General features: G+C 46.3%; 1 protein-coding gene across 1 annotated transcript in view; it reads right to left on the bottom strand.

Moving 5' to 3' along the window:
• Nucleotides 1-2,367: 2,367 nt before the first annotated feature.
• Nucleotides 2,368-20,368, bottom strand: part of LOC147125113 (uncharacterized) — a 56,863-nt gene continuing 38,862 nt past the window's right edge. Inside the window, exons 4-5 of the mRNA XM_085997545.1 lie at nucleotides 9,306-12,713; nucleotides 2,368-5,808 (exon numbers count right to left, since the gene is read on the bottom strand). Of these exons, the coding sequence (XP_085853671.1) occupies nucleotides 5,629-5,808; nucleotides 9,306-12,713 (3,588 nt within the window). The 3' untranslated portion in view covers nucleotides 2,368-5,628. The remainder of the gene's footprint in view (nucleotides 5,809-9,305; nucleotides 12,714-20,368) is intronic.

Below are 20,368 nucleotides of genomic sequence, written 5' to 3'. Positions count from 1 at the left end.
TTTACCACTTGTTGTATGGGATGATAATACAGCTGTCCACTCAGCTCCCACTCTGTCAAGATCAACATTGTTCAAACTAAATTAAGGATACATGAATAATAACAAAGCACATTCAAGAAAATTTACATTTTATTCATAAATGCAGAACAAGGTCTTCAAACTGTTACACATTGACTGTAAAACAAATTTTGTAAAATAAAAAGATAAGTAGAAAAATACTGCTCTGTAATATACTCCTTGTGAGATCACTGAAACTACAGGCTCCAATTTGCATCAAAATAGAGCAACATGTACATTTGAGGCAAAGTACACCTTCTCAAACAGAAGGAAAAAGTGACTGGAATAGGTTCATCTCATTCCTTCACCACACCAGCAGAAGGGCATGTGGAATACTTAAAATAAAACAAATGTTGTCAAGGAAGGGGAAATATAAATAACAAAGCAAACATACACATAAAGTAAGCAGCATTCACTCATACCTGTGCACAATCCAGTTCCCCAGCCTGCGCCCACCCTGGCATTGCCCCAGCCTGACACTGTCCCCAGCCTGCGCCTACCCTGGCACTGTCCCCAGCCTAACACTGTCCCCAGCCTGCGCCCACCCTGGCACTGTCCCAGCCTGACATTGTCCCCAGCCTGCGCCCACCCTGGCACTGTACCCAGCCCGACACGGTCCCCCAGCCTGCGCCCACCCTGACACTGTCCCCAGCCTGACACTGTCCCCAGCCTGCGCCCACCCTGGCATTGCCCCAGCCTGACACTGTCCCCAGCCTGCGCCCACCCTGACACTGTCCCCAGCCTGACACTGTCCCCAGCCTGCGCCCACCCTGGCATTGCCCCAGCCTGCCACTGTCTCCAGCCTGCGCCCACCCTGGCACTGTCCCCAGCCTGACACTGTCCCCAGCCTGCGCCCACCCTGGCACTGTCCCCAGCCTGCGCCCACCCTGGCATTCCCCCAGCCTGACACTGTCCCCAGCCTGCGCCTACCCTGGCACTGTCCCCAGCCTGCGCCCATCCTGGCATTGCCCCAGCCTTACACTGTCCCCAGCCTGCGCCCACCCTGGCACTGTCCCCAGCCTGACACTGTCCCCAGCCGGGGCCCACCCTGGCACTGTCCCCAGCCTGACACTGTCCCCAGCCTGCGCCCACCCTGGCACTGTCCCCAGCCTGACACTGTCCCCAGCCGGGGCCCACCCTGGCACTGTCCCCAGCCTGACACTGTCCCCAGCCTGCGCCCACCCTGGCATTCCCCCAGCCTGACACTGTCCCCAGCCTGCGCCCACCCTGGCACTGTCCCCAGCCTGCGCCCACCCTGGCACCGTCCCCAGCCTGACACTGGCCCCAGCCTGCGCCCACCCTGGCATTCCCCCAGCCTGGCACTGTCCCCAGCCTGCGCCCACCCTGGCATTCCCCCAGCCTGACACTGTCCCCAGCCTGCGCCCACCCTGGCACTGTCCCCAGCCTGACACTGTCCCCAGCCTGCACCCACCCTGGCACTGTCCCCAGCCTGACACCGTCCCCAGCCTGCGCCCACCCTGGCACCGTCCCCAGCCTGACACCGTCCCTAGCCTGCACCCACCCTGGCATTGTCCCCAGCCTGGCACCGTCCCCAGCCTGCGCCCACCCTGGCACTGTCCCCAGCCTGCGCCCACCCTGGCACCGTCCCCAGCCTGCGCCCACCCTGGCACCGTCCCCAGCCTGCGCCCACCCTGGCACTGTCCCCAGCCTGCGCCCACCCTGGCACTGTCCCCAGCCTGACACTGTCCCCAGCCTGCGCCCACCCTGGCATTCCCCCACCCTGGCACTGTCCCCAGCCTGACACTGTCCCCAGCCTGCGCCCACCCTGGCATTCCCCCACCCTGGCACTGTCCCCAGCCTGACACTGTCCCCAGCCTGCGCCCACCCTGGCACTGTCCCCAGCCTGACACTGTCCCCAGCCTGGCACTGTCCCAGCCTGACACTGTCCCTAGCCTGCGCCCACCCTGGCACTGTCCCCAGCCTGACACCGTCCCCAGCCTGCGCCCACCCTGGCACCGTCCCCAGCCTGACACCGTCCCTAGCCTGCACCCACCCTGGCATTGTCCCCAGCCTGGCACCGTCCCCAGCCTGCGCCCACCCTGGCACTGTCCCCAGCCTGCGCCCACCCTGGCACCGTCCCCAGCCTGCGCCCACCCTGGCACCGTCCCCAGCCTGCGCCCACCCTGGCACTGTCCCCAGCCTGCGCCCACCCTGGCACTGTCCCCAGCCTGACACTGTCCCCAGCCTGCGCCCACCCTGGCATTCCCCCACCCTGGCACTGTCCCCAGCCTGACACTGTCCCCAGCCTGCGCCCACCCTGGCATTCCCCCACCCTGGCACTGTCCCCAGCCTGACACTGTCCCCAGCCTGCGCCCACCCTGGCACTGTCCCCAGCCTGACACTGTCCCCAGCCTGGCACTGTCCCAGCCTGACACTGTCCCTAGCCTGCGCCCACCCTGGCACTGTCCCAGCCCGACATTGTCCCAGCCTGACACTGTCCCCAGCCTACGCCCAACCTGGCATTGCCCCAGCCTGACACTGTCCCAGCCTGGCACTATTTCCAGCCTGTGCCCAGCCTGGCACTGTTCCCAGCCTGACACTGTCCCCAGCCTGTGCCCACCCTGGCATTGCCCCAGCCTGGCACTGTCCCAGCCTGGCACTATTTCCAGCCTGTGCCCAACTTGGCACTGTTTCCAGCCTGTGCCCAGACTGACACTGTTTCCAGTCTGTGCCCAACCTGGGACTGTCCCCAGCCTTTTCCCAGCCTGGGACTGTTCCCAGCCTCTTCCCAGCCTGGGACTGTTCCCAGCCTCTTCCCAGCCTGGCACTGTCTCCAGCCTGTGCCCAACCTGGCACTGTCCCCAGCCTGTGCCCAACCTGGCACTGTTTACAGCCTGTGCCCAGCCTGTCACTGTTCCCAGCCTGGGACTGTCCCCAGCCTCTTCCCAGCCCGGGACTGTCCCCAGCCTCTTCCCAGCCTGGCACTGTCCCCAGCCTCTTCCCAGCCTGGCACTGTCCCCAGCCTGTGCCCAACCCGGCACTGTTTCCAGCCTGTGTTCAGCCTGACACTGTTCCCAACCTGGGACTGTCCCCAGCCTCTTCCCAGCCTGGGACTATCCCCAGCCTGTGCCCAACCTGGCACTGTTTCCAGCCTGTGTTCAGCCTGACACTGTCCCCAGCCTCTTCCCAGCCTGGCACTGTCCCCAGCCTGTGTTCAGCCTGACACTGTTCCGAGTCAGAGGTGAAACAAGCACCATTTCAGAACATTAAAACATGTCAGGCTCTTCACTGAAGAGCTCACAGCCTTTAATTTTGGGAAGATTTGACTGAAAAGGAAAAATCCACTCTGGCACATTTACTGCAGCAAGGAACAGAGGATGGACTGATACAAGGTTGAGACCTTCCATTAAGCCTTCTAGTCTCTGATCCCTGGCTCATCTACTCAAATGTGTACTGCTTTAAGTGAATATTTTTTAAAAGCTGCACCATATGTTGTTTAGCCACCTCACAAAAAATCCAACTGCAGAGGACTTTCAATGTCCCTTTCCTGCAACACAATGCGGAAAACTTTTCATTCATTCACTAGCCTAAGTTAAACCTTTCCAGGTTTGGCAAGCCTCCAAAACAACATGCCTGCTCAGCAACCCAAATTATAAAGTCACCTTGAGGCAAACTTGCTGTTGTCTTGTTTTTCCTGTCCAATTTTCACCCCTCTGCTGAAGAACATAAGAAATAGGAGCAGGAGTAGGCCATTCGTCCCTTCGAGCCTGCTCCGCCATTCAATGAGATCATGGCTGATCTTCTGCCTCAACTCCATTCACCAGCCCTATCGCCATAATCCTTGATGCCTTTACTAGTCCGCAATCTATCGACTTCTGTTCTGAATATACCCAATGACTGAGCCTCCACAGCCCTCTGGGTTAGAGAATTCCAAAGATTCACCACCCTCTGTGAAGAAATTTCTTCTCATCTCAGTCCTGAATGGCCTACCCTTTATCCTGAGGCTGTGGCCCCTGGTTCTAGACTCCCCAGCCAAGATGTTGACTCAAACTTGGTACAATTCCCTGGGTACTGCCAGCATATGTGAATGGGAGCATTAGAATCAGTCAAGATCTTGTTCATGCATCCACACTTTCCAGCAGGAATCATAAATAGTGAGCCAGTGAGGAAAACTGGCTCCGACCTAACCTGGGGATAGTGAGGCCAATGCAGTACCCCATTCCCACCCAGCTTGATTAGCTAACTCAGTACAAATCAGGGATCAAACTTTGATTTGTGTGGTTCAGTACTACAGTGTATGGTGCATTTATTCACTGAACCATGGAGGGAGTTTTGTTTAGCTTGAGTGGTTTAATGATTAGTTTTCTAAATCACACTATGTGATGGCAAAGGCTGATGCATTCACCAGTCTCCTAGACAAATGCTAAAGCACAATTATTAAATCAAGCATTCAGAGCCAACAGAAAATGGCACTTTGCACTCACACCTGGAAAAAAGTGACTAAACGAATCCACAGGTATCAGGAAATTCCCACATTAATTGACATATATTAACAATGACACAAGCAGTAGGAATGTAAAAGTATGACTTCAGAATGAACACATACAGTTAATGGCTTAGAAAAGACTCATTGTTGTGGCTGAATAATCCAGAGTTTACCTTGACATCCAAAGGCTGCAGGTACAGTATAAAAGCAGATAAATTGTGTGACAAGGAAAAAGATTAAAAAATGTAAGTAAGAAATCCCAACCTATTCAGCTGGACTATTTACACCAGCAATTAGCCGTGTTACAGCTTCCATTACTGTGCCAATCAAGTAGGAATAAATTAAAATGACACAACATACAATTCCAGTCTTTTATGTTTTCACTACCAACTATTTTTTTTAAAGATTTTTTCAGTCCTCATTTAAGGTTCCTTTCTCTCTTTTAGGTAAGCTCTCCTCTAAAACCACTACCCTGATGGGTGCTGAGGTAGGCAGCCAAAAAAAAACACCTGACATTTTCAAATGGCGTTTTCAATTAATATTCTCCAGGTTGTTTAATTTCTTATAAACCTTCAGCACCTCCACATGACTGCCATGAAGTGGAAAAGGGTACAGTGAAAAATAAATAATGCAAAAGGAGGGCATGATAGGAAGGCAAGGTGGGTACAGCACATAAGTGCTTCTGCTGCATTGTACCTATGCTTGTACAGAAAGCTGTCCGAGCACCTTGGAGAATGAGGGGTGTCAACTCAGGCCATGCTGATGCACCTCCTCATCGCTGGTTGCAGACTACCATTTAGGAGGAGTGGCCTCGAAACAGATCACAGGCCTAAAGATAAGAGAACTCTACCCCAAGAAAGAGTGTGACGGTCAATTTAGACCTTTTTAAAAACATAGCACTTGATCTTTTAGTATAACATGAAACTAGTCTGAGGGTTGGGAGCAGATGAGAGGCAGACAGTTTCAACAAACAACTCCTTCTTTACTCCTTCCAAACTCAAATTCTTCCAGGCATCTTTCCCTTGGGATGCTGAAAATGTATTGCATTCTACATTTAAAAAAAAACTATGAAAGGTTGGCTGTGAGTCATTACTTAAACAATTTTCTGGGTAAAAGCCAAGAGCTTAGCTGGAGGTTCTGTGCGGTATACTGCGAGTCTGAATGCTATCCAGGTGTTCAAGGAGACAGTCGAAGAGTGTTGGGCTGGCTGCTGTCTGGTTTCTTTCATAGAAGTCTAGCACTGCACGAAGCAGGCCTCCCACCGTCCATTCCTCCTCTTCAGCTAGTGTCAACAAATTCGGGAACTGGAACAGAGAGAGAGATTACTGTCATCACTTTATGGTCAAATCGTTTTCCAATCAGGTCCTAAAGACAATCCAACTGGAATACTACAAGTGACCACTCTGATATCACAGTAGCATCTGCAAGACATCATAAAGCAGCTTCATTGATTAAAACATTATGGCCCTGAATTCGCGGTTGGTATGACGGCGTACTCTGAGAGTACGCTGCCATACCGCCTTTGAAATTGACCGCAAATTCAGGATTTCCGCATGCCCTTGTGCCAAATCCCAAACTTGCGATCTTTCAAGTTCCGACTGCACATCGGCTTCACTGCACGTTTTACCTACCGATTCAAATCAATGTGCTGGCAAAAAGTTGGGCTAATTGCCCAGCTACTGCGCATTAGTCACCCTGAAAATGTTTACGTCTGGTGTAAACAGGCACAGGAGCCTGTTGTACAGCGTAAGGCAGGGGGGGGGCGCGGTTTGAGAAGGTTGTATTAGTTTATGCTGCAGCCCATAACAATGAGGCATTGGTTCGTGTCTGAGCAGATACAAACTTTGAAAGAAACTTTCATTTGTTCGAGATTGAAAACGGCCTTTTTGCTGCCCAAAAGCCTTTTGTAGTTTCGGTTTAATTCCTAACTTCTATTTCGATAGGATTTAATTCACTTTCATGATTTCCTCATGTTATCAGACATTTAAATTCTCAACTTTAGATTATTTAAATTAATCAAAAGTTAGGTAGTCTAATAGAGGAGAAACAAATTCAATAGGACTAAGACTGTAATCATAGGTTTGTGTATTATGATCTTGGTTTGTGTAAGAAGTACTATTTCAGTGATCGTAATTTATTAAAATAGCATTTCTTGCTGCTAAATTATTTTAAATGAGTTGTGGGCAAATCGGCAATCTCCTGATTGGCTAAGAGTCAGGAAATGAAAGGAGCACCGCTCCACGTGATCCCAGGTTCACATACACACAACGGCGTGCCCCTGGGATCCGTGGGCCACTACGCTGCGCACAACTCTGCAGCGTTTGAAAGCAACTTTTCGAAGGGGGTGGTTTGCATGAGGTAAGTGCGGAATTTGTTCGGATGTCAGCAGCACACCCCTTAGCTACGTCGCCTACCGCGAATTCAGGGCCTATGTATATTTAACAACTAAGATTGCCTTTTTAGTAGCTTCATGACATGAATAAAGGATGCAATGGGTAAACACGGTTCATTGTGGTAACAGTACGTATTATCGTGGAGTGGCGAGACGGTTTCTATTTCTGCTTCCGTTGAGTTTGCAATCTTAGCTGTACTGCTGCAGGAGAAGCACCAAGTGCAATCCACAAGTATTGCATGATATGGCTGAGGGTTTTTTTGTTTTTTAAACTGATCTATTTATAAGAAAGTAAACAACATTTGACTTCACTTCTGCAACAGTCTCGCAAAGAATCTAGCAACAATAGACATTCCGATGTCAGTCACCTGACTCAGTCTCAAAGAGGAAGTATCAGTGTATTATTTCACTGCAACTTATAGTCACAAGAGAGAGGGAAAAAGAGAGAGAGAGAGAGGCGTCGCAAGGTAGCCCTTGTACTTCGTAGTGGCTGATGTTGAAAAGGCAAAGGTGACCCAAAAGGTCTAGACACAAAAGGCATCAAGGGGTATGGGGAGAGCGCAGAAATATGGTACAGTATTGAGATAGAGGATCAGCCATGATCACATTGAATGGCCAAATGGCCTACTTCTGCTCCTATTTTTCTATGTTTCTACCCCTCTGCTTTCTAGAATTCAGCATATGAGTGGTTTGGGAAATTGGAATTGGAAGGGAAGGGAGAAAAAATAAATATTAACAATCTCAAAACTATATATTGAAATGATAAATATGAAACAAATATTTATAAATCACAACTGGTATACACTGGCTTTGTGATATTTAACTCATCGCCCTGTAGGCCATGATACATCCTATTTTTAGAACACTTGTATGTGTTTAGTTGAAAATAATCACATTTAATTAGTGGCGACTGTGTTGTGTCAGCTTCTCTAATTGGATGAATACCATATCCAAAGAATCCCTCCAACACTTTTAATGTTTGTACCATGGTTTGATTTTTCTCAGGAGAAGTGCTGCTGGTTAAAGCAGATTAACTCATTAGCACCATTCAGCTGTGTTCATCAATACAGGCAGGTTATAAATACTGCATGAGCCAACTGATAAGATAAAGTTGCTTGAAGTATGTTTTCAATAGATTCTTAGGCAGGCAGTCCCTCGGAACCGAGGATGACTTGTTTCCACATTAAAAATGAGTTCTCAGGTGACTGATGAGTCCAATGCGGGACCTACAGTCTCTGTCACAGGTGGGGCAGACGGTGGTTGAAGGGGCAGGTGGGTGGGGTGCTTGGGATGACGTGCGCTCCTTGCGCTGCCTGCGCTTGGCTTCCGCTTGCTCCCGGCGAAGAAACTCGAGGTGTTTGGCGCCTTCCCAGATGCTTCTCAATAGATATGAAGTTGTAAATAACGGCATGACGCCAGAGGAGCCAGAATGCTTTAGTTCCTATCTGCATATTAAACTGTCAGCTGGAGTAGATTTTAAATTTGCTCCAGAAAAAAAGCACTCTCTCTTTCTCCAGTCAGTATTTCCAGCCTGGTCAGGTATACTGGCTCTGGCCTCTTGCAATGAATGAAGTCATAAGCCACACGAGTAGGGAACATTCAATGAAATGGAAAACCATCCAACATCCATTGTGTCCCTGCCTTCTCTCTGAAAGCAGTGAATTTTGCCAAGAAATAGTTCTACAGAAAATGCGATTGATACCTCACCCTGGTGGCCATTCTTCAAATGCGAACTTTAAAAAAAGTGATTGTCAGAAAGCTATTTGGTTGTAGGAACAACACAGCCAAGCCTGACCCTATCTACAATTTGTAATAGAGGTCCCTGGATGTTGATCAGAAAAAAAAACACCCAGCCCAGGAGCTTCAGCTGTTGACCTCGGTTGAAATCAGCTGACACAACACAGTCCAAAGACTGAACCTGGGACCTTCTGGTTCCGTATGGTTCAGTGCCAAGTCATGTGATGCATTTCCCACAGGCCAATCTGGGAAAGCCACCTGCTTTCTTTAAACAACTTTTAAAAGGGTTTCCTGAAGGGGTCAACTTTAAACAAAAAATCTCCCATTATTTTTTGTAAAGTTTTCAAATGTATGTGCAACTGTTGATCTTTTGTAAAATATTGGATGGACATAGCTCAAAACAAATAAAAATAATCTTTAACAGATACATCCACTGGTGCATTCTGAAATTCCAACCAGTAGGTAGGTTAACTTAAAATGTTTTCAACCAAATATATCCTTTTACCATCACAGTAAACCTTTCTAAGTAACTATTTAACACAGTATAACTATGATACATTCTTTTGCAGCTTTGCTAATTCATTAATTCACACACTGTCATGACCAATTTACATAAATTGTGATCTCATGGTAGGAAAGGTATCTTAATAATCCCCAGTTTGTGGAACTTACCCGTATGAAGTCCTCACTCGAATTCCTTACGTGAATCTTGGAGACGTTAAGCTGAGAAGCTGCTGCCCACTGCAGCATTGCTTGCACCTGTACATCAGCAGCAGCAGACTTAGAGTTAAAGTTCACCAACAAAAGTTCTATTGCCCTCGGAGCCAGGGAAGTAGAGTGCTGTATTTCCTCACAGTCTTCCTGTTGTTCAGCCTGCCACTGTAATGTGACAGCAGGCCGATTCAGATCTTCTTGTGCTTGTTTTGTTGATGTTACACCTGTATATTCAACAACATTTAGTCTTTGTGATTTAGTGTTCAGAATTATGGGAACACCTACTCCTCTGTCCTTGAACGATTCTCCTATCTGTTTCTTCTGTTGGGGCTCTGGACTCTGTTCTCCTGAGCTGTTGGAAACTGAAAGAGGTTTCCTGCACAATTCATCCGTTTTTGGAGAACGTGTTGGTACCTCCTTTAAATCTGGTCCAGCACTACAGTATCTACATGCATCAGCCAAGGAGGACTTCAGTATAGCTTCTGCTAGGCCTTCAGCATATGTTTTATTTGCTGGTTTGTGGTCTGGATCCTTCAATATCACTTTAGACAATTCCAAAATGGGAGACTTTTCTTCATCATTAATAATGGACTCTGTATTAAGGGCTAGAAATGCATCCTCATCTTCATGCTGACATAACCTTTCCCTCTCTTGTCCAAACAAGCTCATTTTTGTTCCTGCTTGAACAAAGCAACTCAGATTCTCTCCAGTGAGCTCTTCAGTCTTCACATCTATCTGTGACTGCTTATATGGATTGTTGAAAGAACTTAAATAGTTGTCATTGACATAATTTGTTCCTTCGTGGGGGCTTGCAATGGTTCTGATGCCAATTCCACATCCTGAGCCTCCAGTTTCTGGATTTTGCTCTTCTTCAGTAAACACAGAATCACTGCAGAGACACACAGCTTGGCTGCTTGCCTCAGATTTCATTGTTTCCAGTGATTTTTTGATAAGCTGCTGCTCTGTATTGTCCCCAATGAAAAAAGGCTTCTCGTCAATGCTTCTGGTTGCAGGATCTTTGTTCTGCAGCTGTTCTGATGCATGTACAGACTCACTGTAATCCTGAGGTAAGCTCACAGTGCTGGTATAGCTGGCCTGCTGCAATTGATACTGAGTTTTAAATAGTTGGAGGCCAGACTTTACCATCCTTTTTACCAACTCTTCTGACATGGAAATTACCTGCTGAATGTGATGTGAATGCCTACAATCTTTGTTTGCATTCTCAGCAGAAGATATTTCACCTTTTCTGTCCATTTTATGTTCTCCATGTTCAAGTAATTCAATTTGATTCAGAAAGTTGATAACTGCATTGATGACTTCCTGTGCTAATCGTTCAGCATATTCCCATAACAGGCCCTCCTCTCTTATTGGAAAACTGGCTCTGTGTTTATCCTCATTGTGTTCATTTGGAATCCTTTCTGTTTCCAGGATAACTGTATCAGAAGGAAGTGGGTTCAGTTCTTCTGAGGCCTGGGTTTTCAGCTGGTGTTCATTGCTAAACATTACACCATCACACTTCTGGCCCTTAGGTGCTTTAGGATCAAGGCTTTCTCCCATGATGCTACAAATTACTTGTGCAGATGAAAAGACAATACCTGACACCAAATGACTAAAATAGTCTTGTACCTTTTTTTCATCTGTGCACGAACTCTCTGTTGGTTCACTTTTTGAAGCCGGAAACTCCTGCTCCAAATTCTGCAACCTCTCCTCCTCTGGCTCCTCAGAAATCCCAGCAGTGTCTTTTCCACTAAACTCTTGAGACAATGATCGTATTAGCTTTCTTATAAATTCAGCCTTTTCCTCAGTGTCTCGATCCTCCTCAGACAAGCAAAAATTGATGGTTTCCTTTGGGGTTGGTGGAGGGGGTGAAGGAAGGAATTCTTTTGCCAAACCTCCCTTGAGCTTTCTAGTAAAACTCCTCTGACTGCCACCTAGCTGTGGTCTCAGTGGTGTAGGTGGTGGTGCATCAGGATAGTCCAGTGACCCCTTCTTGGTGAGCCCAAGTTTATCAAACATGAGTTTCTCGTAGTCCTGATCATCAGATCTTTCCTTGTCTGATGCTGATAAATGCCTTCCCCTGTCTGGGGAAGAATCATCCAAATACTGCTGCGATACTTTGGTTAAACTTTCAACTTGTTCACCATCAACCAATGGTCTTACTCCAGCACATGGTGAACTCACTGTGGTTCTTGTAAGATGATTAAGTTCATGTGTAAGGATGTCTGATTGAGACAGCAGCATTGTTGACATCACTGAAAGATCTGAAGCTTTATTTTTATGTTGTCCAATATTAGCGAGGTGTTCTTCTTCTTCTTCTTCAAACTGCTGCAATTTGTTTCTTGTCACCATCCTTCCGAAGCTTGCTTCCCTGGTGCTGTCACAAATGACTCCCTGGGTCAATCTCAGTGCGTAACTCTCCACAACAGGAAGCATTGTAGCTACTGCTTCTCCTGATGCGTTGGCAATTATCAACTGTGAAATGTGGTCAGCAAAGGTCTCTTCCATTCGAAACCCAACCTCCTGAAAAGACTTCTGAATAATACTGGAAGCCTCTCTGCTTGCCAGATAGGCTATGCCACTGTGAGGAGCATCTTCCCTCCCACCTTTTGATACTTCAAAGTTCCTCCCAGCTCCTATTGCTCTGCTTGTCCTTAAATCATCTTGTGATGATTTGAGAGACTCTCCAATATCTGCAAAAGTTTGATTTGAATGGGAGTGCGGGCTGATATCATGAAAAAACATCTCTGGTGAAAAATGGCCTTCACTGGGTGTCCAGGCCTCTGGCTGTTTCATGTGGAAAATTGTAGTTTTCATCCCCGGAGGTGCACTGTCCTCAAACACTGTGCTAAGTATCTCATTTGACATCCCCTCTGCATAATAGGAAAGTACTTCCAAGAATTGTGATCCACTGGGGGATGGAAGATTGGAAGGAGTTCCTACAACCACATCTGTTGTTACATTTGGCAACTGAATGCCCTCTGCAAGACTACATGCTGCAGGTTGTACAGAACTAGAAAGCCTTTGAGCAACTAACTTCAGCTGACACAACTGCTCTGATACTGGAAGGTCAGTACTGGGAAGAGGTGGAATGTCAACACCAGGAAAGGGAGTATTATGAAGGTAAGTATAGACATCAGGAGCAGGTACGTTTACTCTTTGAGAAGTATTGGCGTCAGGAAGCGAAGTATCAGTAGTAGGAGCGTGCTGGGATCTCTCTGTACTCTGACTGTTGGTATCAGGAAAATCTCTGGTAATTGCATGGATTGCATGCTGGAATCCCAATGCATATTTTCTGAGGCTGTAGAATACAGAACTACTGTTGTTGCTGGGAGAGGGTGACAGGCACATTACTCCTTCTGTTGAATTCTGTTATTCAAAACATAAAATATCAACCAGTTTAACCATGTACTTCAGTAAAAATACTATTTAGTTTTATATAGCAGGAACATTATAACTCGGGTCAGGAATTTCCTTGGAGCTTCTCCTGCTCTGCTGCCATAACTTTGTTGGAAGTGCAGCGGAAACCCGATTTATGTGTATAGACAAGGTTTATGCCTTACCTCCGCTAAAGTTATGGCAGCAGAGCAGGAGCAGCTCCAAGGAAATTCCTGGCCTAAATCTTTTCATATGAACATCATTGGCCCGGATTTTACGTTAAGAATAACGGCGAGGCTAACAGCGTTCACTGTTATTATGGAGTAAATCGGACAGCAACTTCCAGAGTCCGCACATGCGCAGTTAAACGCGGAAATCCGGAAGTTACATAAGAACATAAGAAATACGAGCAGGAGTAGGCCAATCGGCCCCTCGGCCCCTTGAGCCTGCTCCGCCATTCAATAAGATCATGGCTGATCTGATCCTAACCGCCAATCCACTATCACAGAACCATCTCCTGAATCTAACAGAATTAGACACACGAAATAGGAGCAGGATCAGGCTACACGGCCCCTGGGCCCGCTCCGCTACCCACAGGGCCATGACCGATCCGAACCTAGACTCATGTCCAAATTCCTGCCCGCTCCCCGTAACCCTTAATTCCCTTTACTTCTAGGAAACTGTCTATTTCTGTTTTAAATTTATGTAATGATGTAGCTTCTACAGCTTTTTGAGGCAGCATATTCCATGGACCTACCGCCCTCTGAGTGAAGTAGTTCCTCCTCATCTCAGTTTTGAAAGAGCAGCCCCTTATTCTAAGACTATGCCCCCTAGTTCTAGTTTCACCCATCATCGGGAACATCCTCCCCGCATCCACCCGATCCAACCCCTTCACAATCTTATATGTTTCAATAAGATCGCCTCTCATTCTTCTGAACTCCAATGAGTAGAGTCCCAATCTACTCAACCTCTCCTCATATGTCCATCCCCTCATCCCCGGGATTAACCGAGTGAACCTTCTTTGTACTGACTCGAGAGCAAGTATGTCCTTTCTTAAGTATGGACACCAAAACTGTACGCAGTATTCCAGGTGCGGTCTCACCAATACCTTGTACAACTGAAGCAATACCTCCCTATTTTTATATTCTATCCCCCTAGCAATGAAAGCCAACATTCCATTGGCCTTCTTAATCACTTGCTGCACCTGCATACTAACCTTTTGAGTTTCGTGCACCAGGACCCCCAGATCCCTTTGTACTTCAGTACTTTCCAGTTTCTTGCCATTAAGATAATAACTTGCTCTACGATTTTTCCTGCCAAAGTGCATAACCTCACACTTTCCAGTATTGTATTCCATCTGCCAAATCTCTGCCCACTTACTTAGCCTGTCTATGTCCCCTTGCAGGTTTTTTATGTCCTCCTCACTCACTACTTTCCCTCCCATCTCAGTATCATCTGCAAACTTTGATATGTTACACTCGGTCCCCTCCTCCAAATCGTTAATATAGATTGTAAAGAGTTGGGGACCCAGCACTGACTCCTGCGGAACACCACTAGTTACTGATTGCCAGTCTGAGAATGAACCATTTATCCCAACTCTCTGCCTTCTGTTAGATAGCCAATCCTCTATCCATGCCAGAATATTACCCCCAATCCCGTGATTTTTTATCTTAAGCAATAATCTTGTGTGGCACCTTGTCAAATGCCTTTTGGAAGTCTAAATACACTACGTCCACTGATTCCCCTTTATCCACCCTATATGTTACTTCCTCAAAGAACTCCAGCAAATTTGTCAAACATGACTTCCCCTTCATAAAACCATGCTGACTTTGTCCTATTAAATTATGATTATCCAAATGTCCTGTTACTGTCTCCTTAATAATGGACTCCAAAATTTTACCTACCACAGATGTTAGGCTAACCGGTCTATAGTTTCCAGCCTTCTGTCTACTGCCCTTTTTAAATAAGGGTGTTACATTAGCAGTTTTCCAGTCTGCCGGGACCTTTGCCGAGTCCAGGGAGTTTTGGAAAATTATTACCAATGCATCCACAATCCCTACTGCCACTTCCCTCAAGACCCTAGGATGTAAGCCATCAGGTCCAGGTGATTTATCTGCCTTGAGTCCCATTATTTTACCGAGTACCACTTCCTTAGTGATTTTGATCGTGTTTAGCTCCTCCCCCCCTTTAGCCCCCTGTTTGTCCAGTGTTGGGATATTCTTAGTGTCTTCTACTGTAAAGACTGATATAAAATATTCATTCAGTGTTTTTGCCATCTCCATATTTCCCACCATTAATTTCCCGGTCTCATCCTCTAAGGGACCAACATTTACTTTAGCCACCCTTTTTCTTTTTATATAACTATAAAAACTCTTACTATCTGTTTTTATATTTTTTGCTAATTTACTTTCATAATCTATCTTCCCTTTCTTAAATCAATCTTTTTGTTATTTTTTGCTGTCTTTTAAAGTTTTCCCAATCCTCTATCATCCCACTAGATTTGGCTACCTTATATGCCCTTGTTTTTAGTCGAATACTATCCTTTATTTCTTTACTTAACCACGGATGGCTGTCTTTTCTTTTACACCCTTTTCTTCTCAGTGGAATATTTTTTTTATGGAAGTTGTAAAATAACTCCTTAAATGTACACCACTGATCATGTATCGTCTTACCCTTTAATCTATTTTCCCAATCCACTCTACTCAATTCCGCTCTCATACCTTCATAGTCTCCTTTATTCAAGCTCAGCACGCTTGTTTGAGATCCAACCTTCTCACCCTCTAATTGAATATGGAATTCAACCATGTTATGGTCACTCATTCCAAGGGGATCCTTTACTAGGACATTTTTAATTAATCCTGTCTCGTTACACAGGACCAGATCTAAGGTTGCGTGCCCCCTGGTCAGTTCAGTTACATACTGCTCAAGAAACCCATCCCTAATACACTCAATGAACTCATCCTCAAGGCAGCCCTGCCCAATTTGATTTGTCCAATTAATATGATAGTTAAAATCCCCCATAATTATAGATGTTCCCTTATTACAAGCCTCAACTATTTCCTGATTGATACTCCGTCCAACAGAGTTGCCACTGTTCGGAGGCCTATAGACTACGCCCACTAGTGTTTTTTTCCCCTTATTATTCCTTACCTCCACCCAAACTGTTTCATTATCCTGATCTTTTGACCCAATATAATTTCTCTGTATTACAGTGATTCCTTCCTTTATTAACATAGCCACCCCACCTCCCCTTCCTTCCTGATCGTTAAATAACCTGGTATGTTTAATTCCCAGGCATTGTCACCCTGCAGCCATGTTTCTGTAATGGCCACAAGATCATACCCATATGTAGTTATTTGTGCCATTAACTCATCTATTTTGTTACGAATGCTACGTGCATTCAGATAGAGAACTTTCAAAGATGTTTTGTGACACTTAGTTCCTGCTTTTGCCCTTTTTATTACTTTACCTTTTACTCCATACCTTCTGCCCCTTCCTGACACGCTCTGGTTTTTAACTTCCCCACTGCTACCTAAGTCTATGACCTTCTCTGTTGTCATTTTTATTATTTGCTCTCTAGGAACCTCCCCCCCCACTAGTTAGTTTAAAGCCCTCTCTACAGCCCTAGTTACATGATCTGCCAGGACTCTAGTCCCAGCACTGGCCAAGTGAAGCCCGTCCCAACGGAACAGCTCCCTCCTGCCCCAGTACTGGTGCCAGTGTCCCAGGAAGCAAAACCCATTTCTCCCACACCAGTCTTTGAGCCACGCATTTAACTCTCTAATTTTATTTGTCCTAGCCAAATTCGCTCGTGGCTCAGGTAATAATCCAGAGATTATTACCCTTGTGGTTCTGCTTTTTAATTTGGCCCCTAGCTGCTCAAACTCCCTCAGCAGAACCTCCTTCCTTGTCCTATCTATGTCGTTGGTACCAACATGGACCACGACAACTGGATCCTCCCCCTCCCACTCCAAGTTTCTCTCCAGCCCAGAGGAGATGTCCTTAACCCTGGCACCGGGCAGGCAACACAGCCTTCGGGACTCTCGCTCTCGGCTGCAAAGAACTCTATCTATCCCCCTAACGATACTATCCCCTACCACTACAACATTTCTTTTAACTCCCCCCACTTGAATGGCCCCCCGCTCCACGGTGCTGTGGCCAGGTTGCTCATCCTCCCCGCAATCCCTGTTCCCATCCTCACAGGGAGTAAGAGCCTCGAACCTGTTGGACAAGTGCAAGGGCTGCGGCTCCTCCAACACTACCTCCTGGATCCCCGTACCTGCCTCACTTCTAGTCACACCATCCTGACCCTGGCCACGGACTACATCTGAATTAATTAATCTAATTGGTGTGACTACCTCGTGATACACAGAGTCCAGGTAACTCTCCCCCTCCCTGATGTGTCTCAGTGTTTGAAGCTCGGACTCCAGCTCTTCAACACGGAGCCGGAATTCCTCGAGCAGCCAACACTTACTGCAAATGTGATCACCGTGAGCATCAATGGTGTCCACCAGCTCCCACATATTGCAGCAGCAACACATCATCTGATCTCCCATTCTATGTAATTAATTAAATTTATTAATATTATTCTTAAATACCCTCTGCCCCAATTCTAGATGGTGAATATCACACCTTAGAAACTATAAACCAAAGAGATTTAAGCTTAAAAAGGGAGAAATACTTACCAACCAATCACTTACCCGCTTTCTGGTGACGTCACACTTGGATTACTTTTTACCTCTCTCCTTCCCTCCGAGTTCCCAGACTGGAGATTGGTACACCTTACCTGGGTCTCTGGGGCTTTTATAGCCCTGCTCTGCCGCTCGAGATTCCCGCCGACGCTCTGAGGCCTTACCTGGTCTCTGGGGCTTTTATAGCCCCGCTCTGCCGCTCGAGATTCCCGCCGACGCTCTGAGGCCTTACCTGGGTCTCTGGGGCTTTTATAGCCCCGCTCTGCCGCTCGAGATTCCCGCCGACGCTCTGAGGCCTTACCTGGGTCTCTGGGACTTTTATAGCCCCGCTCTGCCGCTCGAGATTCCCGCCGACGCTCTGAGGCCTTACCTGGGTCTCTGGGACTTTTATAGCCCCGCTCTGCCGCCCGAGTTTCCCGCCGACGCTGTGAGGCCTTACCTGGGTCTCTGGGACTTTTATAGCCCCGCTCTGCCGCCCGAGATTCCCGCCGACGCTCTGAGGCCTTACCTGGGTCTCTGGGGACTTTTATAGCCCCGCTCTGCCGCTCGAGATTCCCGCCGACGCTCTGAGGCCTTACCTGGTCTCAGTTGCTGTCCAATTTGCCCTGCTCCTCCACAAGCTTCACTACACCGGTACCTCGCCGATAGACTCTGTATTGAAATCCATGTAAGGGCGAGAAGTTACTGTACTTACCCTCTAGTTACCCATTAAACACACCAGAGAAAATTAGGGCTGCTGCATTCAGGTGTAAGTGAATTTTTAATGGCATGGTAAATCTTAATTACTACCAAACAGCCTCTCTGGCAGTGAAAACTAACTTTTACAAACACAGAATCCTTTAATTATTGTTGGACATTTGAAAGAAATTAAAAATTTAAATAATTATTTAAACTTTTTTTTTCCTGTCTCTCTCTTATACCCATCTTTCTTTCCCTCTCTATTTTGCTTTCTGTACATGATTTTATAATTAATTAAATATTCTAACTTACACTTCCTGGTTTAGACCCTGCGTGTCTCAGTGAGGAGTCTTCAATCTGATTGGTTGAAGAGACATGCTGTTGCTTCCCTGTTCACACATGCCCCAGATCCCCTGTAGAGGGCGCCGCGCTGAAAAGGATCTCGAGGTATCTCCAGGTAAGTTGCTGTTCAAAAGCCCGCAAAAAGTCTGTGGGCAGCTGTAAGTGTAATGAACGGCGAGTGCCATTCCATCGCCGTAGACTGCTAGGCCCGGGCCATTATATATTAGTGTTATGAAACACACTCGTAATTGCCAAGTACACTGAGAGCTGGTGCCGACATAAGAATGTATCAAAAGCGGAATAAAACTTCTCCACAAAATTAACAGCATTTTTATTATTAAAAACTGGGATTTCATAAAATAATCCACTCAGAGTTTGGATTCTGCCTTTCCAATTTGTTGCATCGTTCGAATCCCTTGATTAGATTCCAACCAGTAAGTTACTTCCAGGTATCTGTTATTCTATGTATGAACCATCTGAACCTCTTCATTAGATTCCAGCCTGTAACTTCCTCCTGGCTATCTGTCATTCTATATATAAACCATCCAAACCCCCCAATCTGGTTCTAGGCTGTAATTTAATTCTGACATCACCACAGGCCAGGGATTAAACCTGAGACTTTCCCAGTCCAACTCACTGCTTGAACGAGTTAAAGCATCGAGGAAGTTTTCAGACTTAACTATGATCATTGAATGAAGTAATCTAATTTTGGAGTACAGATTACAATAAATAGCATCTGAACCACTCAATAATATTTTCTGGTACTCACTCCCAGCCATCTGCTATTCTTAATCTATTTAAGGATGGAAGCTGATTCAGCTGAACCAGTCGAGCCTGTTTATTCTCCTTCCAGTCTTCCATCCCCCAGTGGATTATATAAAATAATCGGACACAAGATCCAATTTGGGGATGCAGCTTTCACATTCCATTAAATTAGAAGTTTATTACTAGAGACAATTGCATTACCGTGTTATGGACCAGTGGAAACATTGGCCTGGAATTTGCTGCATTGACGATATTGGCGATGATCATTTTTAATTCTAAGTGGCAGCAGCATGAAGACTGGCTTCAATGCAGCAAATTTGTGACCGTCATTGATTTTAACAGGGTTGGGGCTGTGATAATCACTTTCTAACCGTTTTCGGCGAGGGGTAACAGCAGAATAATGCAAAAGTTCCAGGAAATTATGAAGTGGCATAAGTAATGGCGTAAGTCTCTCACACCATAATTTCCTGGAACTTGTGTGCTAGAATAATGGCGTACACCGTAAATGCGCCATTATTATGGCACACGTTTTCAGCAAATTCCCGGCCCAAATTCTATGGGGGTGAAATTGGTAGCGCAAAATGGGCTCATAACGAATCCGCAGCCCGTTTTCTTCCATGCCCGATTTTCTTTTCCAGTTTTCAATGGATAAAAGAATTGGGTGCAGTGTATAACAGGCTGCTGATTCGCTATGAATGGTCAAGACCAATTTCATCCCCAATATCTCTAGATACCTTTTTTTATGACCTTATCGATTTGTGCTACCATCTTTAATGACATGTGTATCTTGATACACCAAGGGTCCTGTGCTCCTGTACCCTATTTAATTCCAAGTGTCATCATCTTTGCCATAAGTTTTTTATGTGGTATTTCATCAAAAACTTTTTGAAAATCTGTTTCAACCACCCCCACTGCATCTCCGTTATCCACCCTCTGTTATTTCTTCAAAGAATTTTCATAAGGTCGGTCAAGGATGAAATGCCTTTTAGACGTCTATGCTAACTAGCCCGCATTGACTCATATTCCTCCAAATGGCTAGTAATTTCATCCCACAGTAAAGGCTGCAGTTGTTTACCAACAGTTGGAGTAAGACTAACCGGCCTATAATTTCTTGGCTTATCCCTCCTTTTCTGAAGGCGATAATCATATTTGTCACTCTCTAGTCCTCTG

The sequence above is a fragment of the Somniosus microcephalus genome, chromosome 1, assembly GCF_052327205.1.
Source record: "Somniosus microcephalus isolate GS21.2 chromosome 1, FLI_Smic_1.0, whole genome shotgun sequence".
NCBI classification, from domain to species: Eukaryota; Metazoa; Chordata; class Chondrichthyes; order Squaliformes; family Somniosidae; genus Somniosus; species Somniosus microcephalus.
This window is presented reverse-complemented; position numbering and strand designations above follow the sequence as displayed.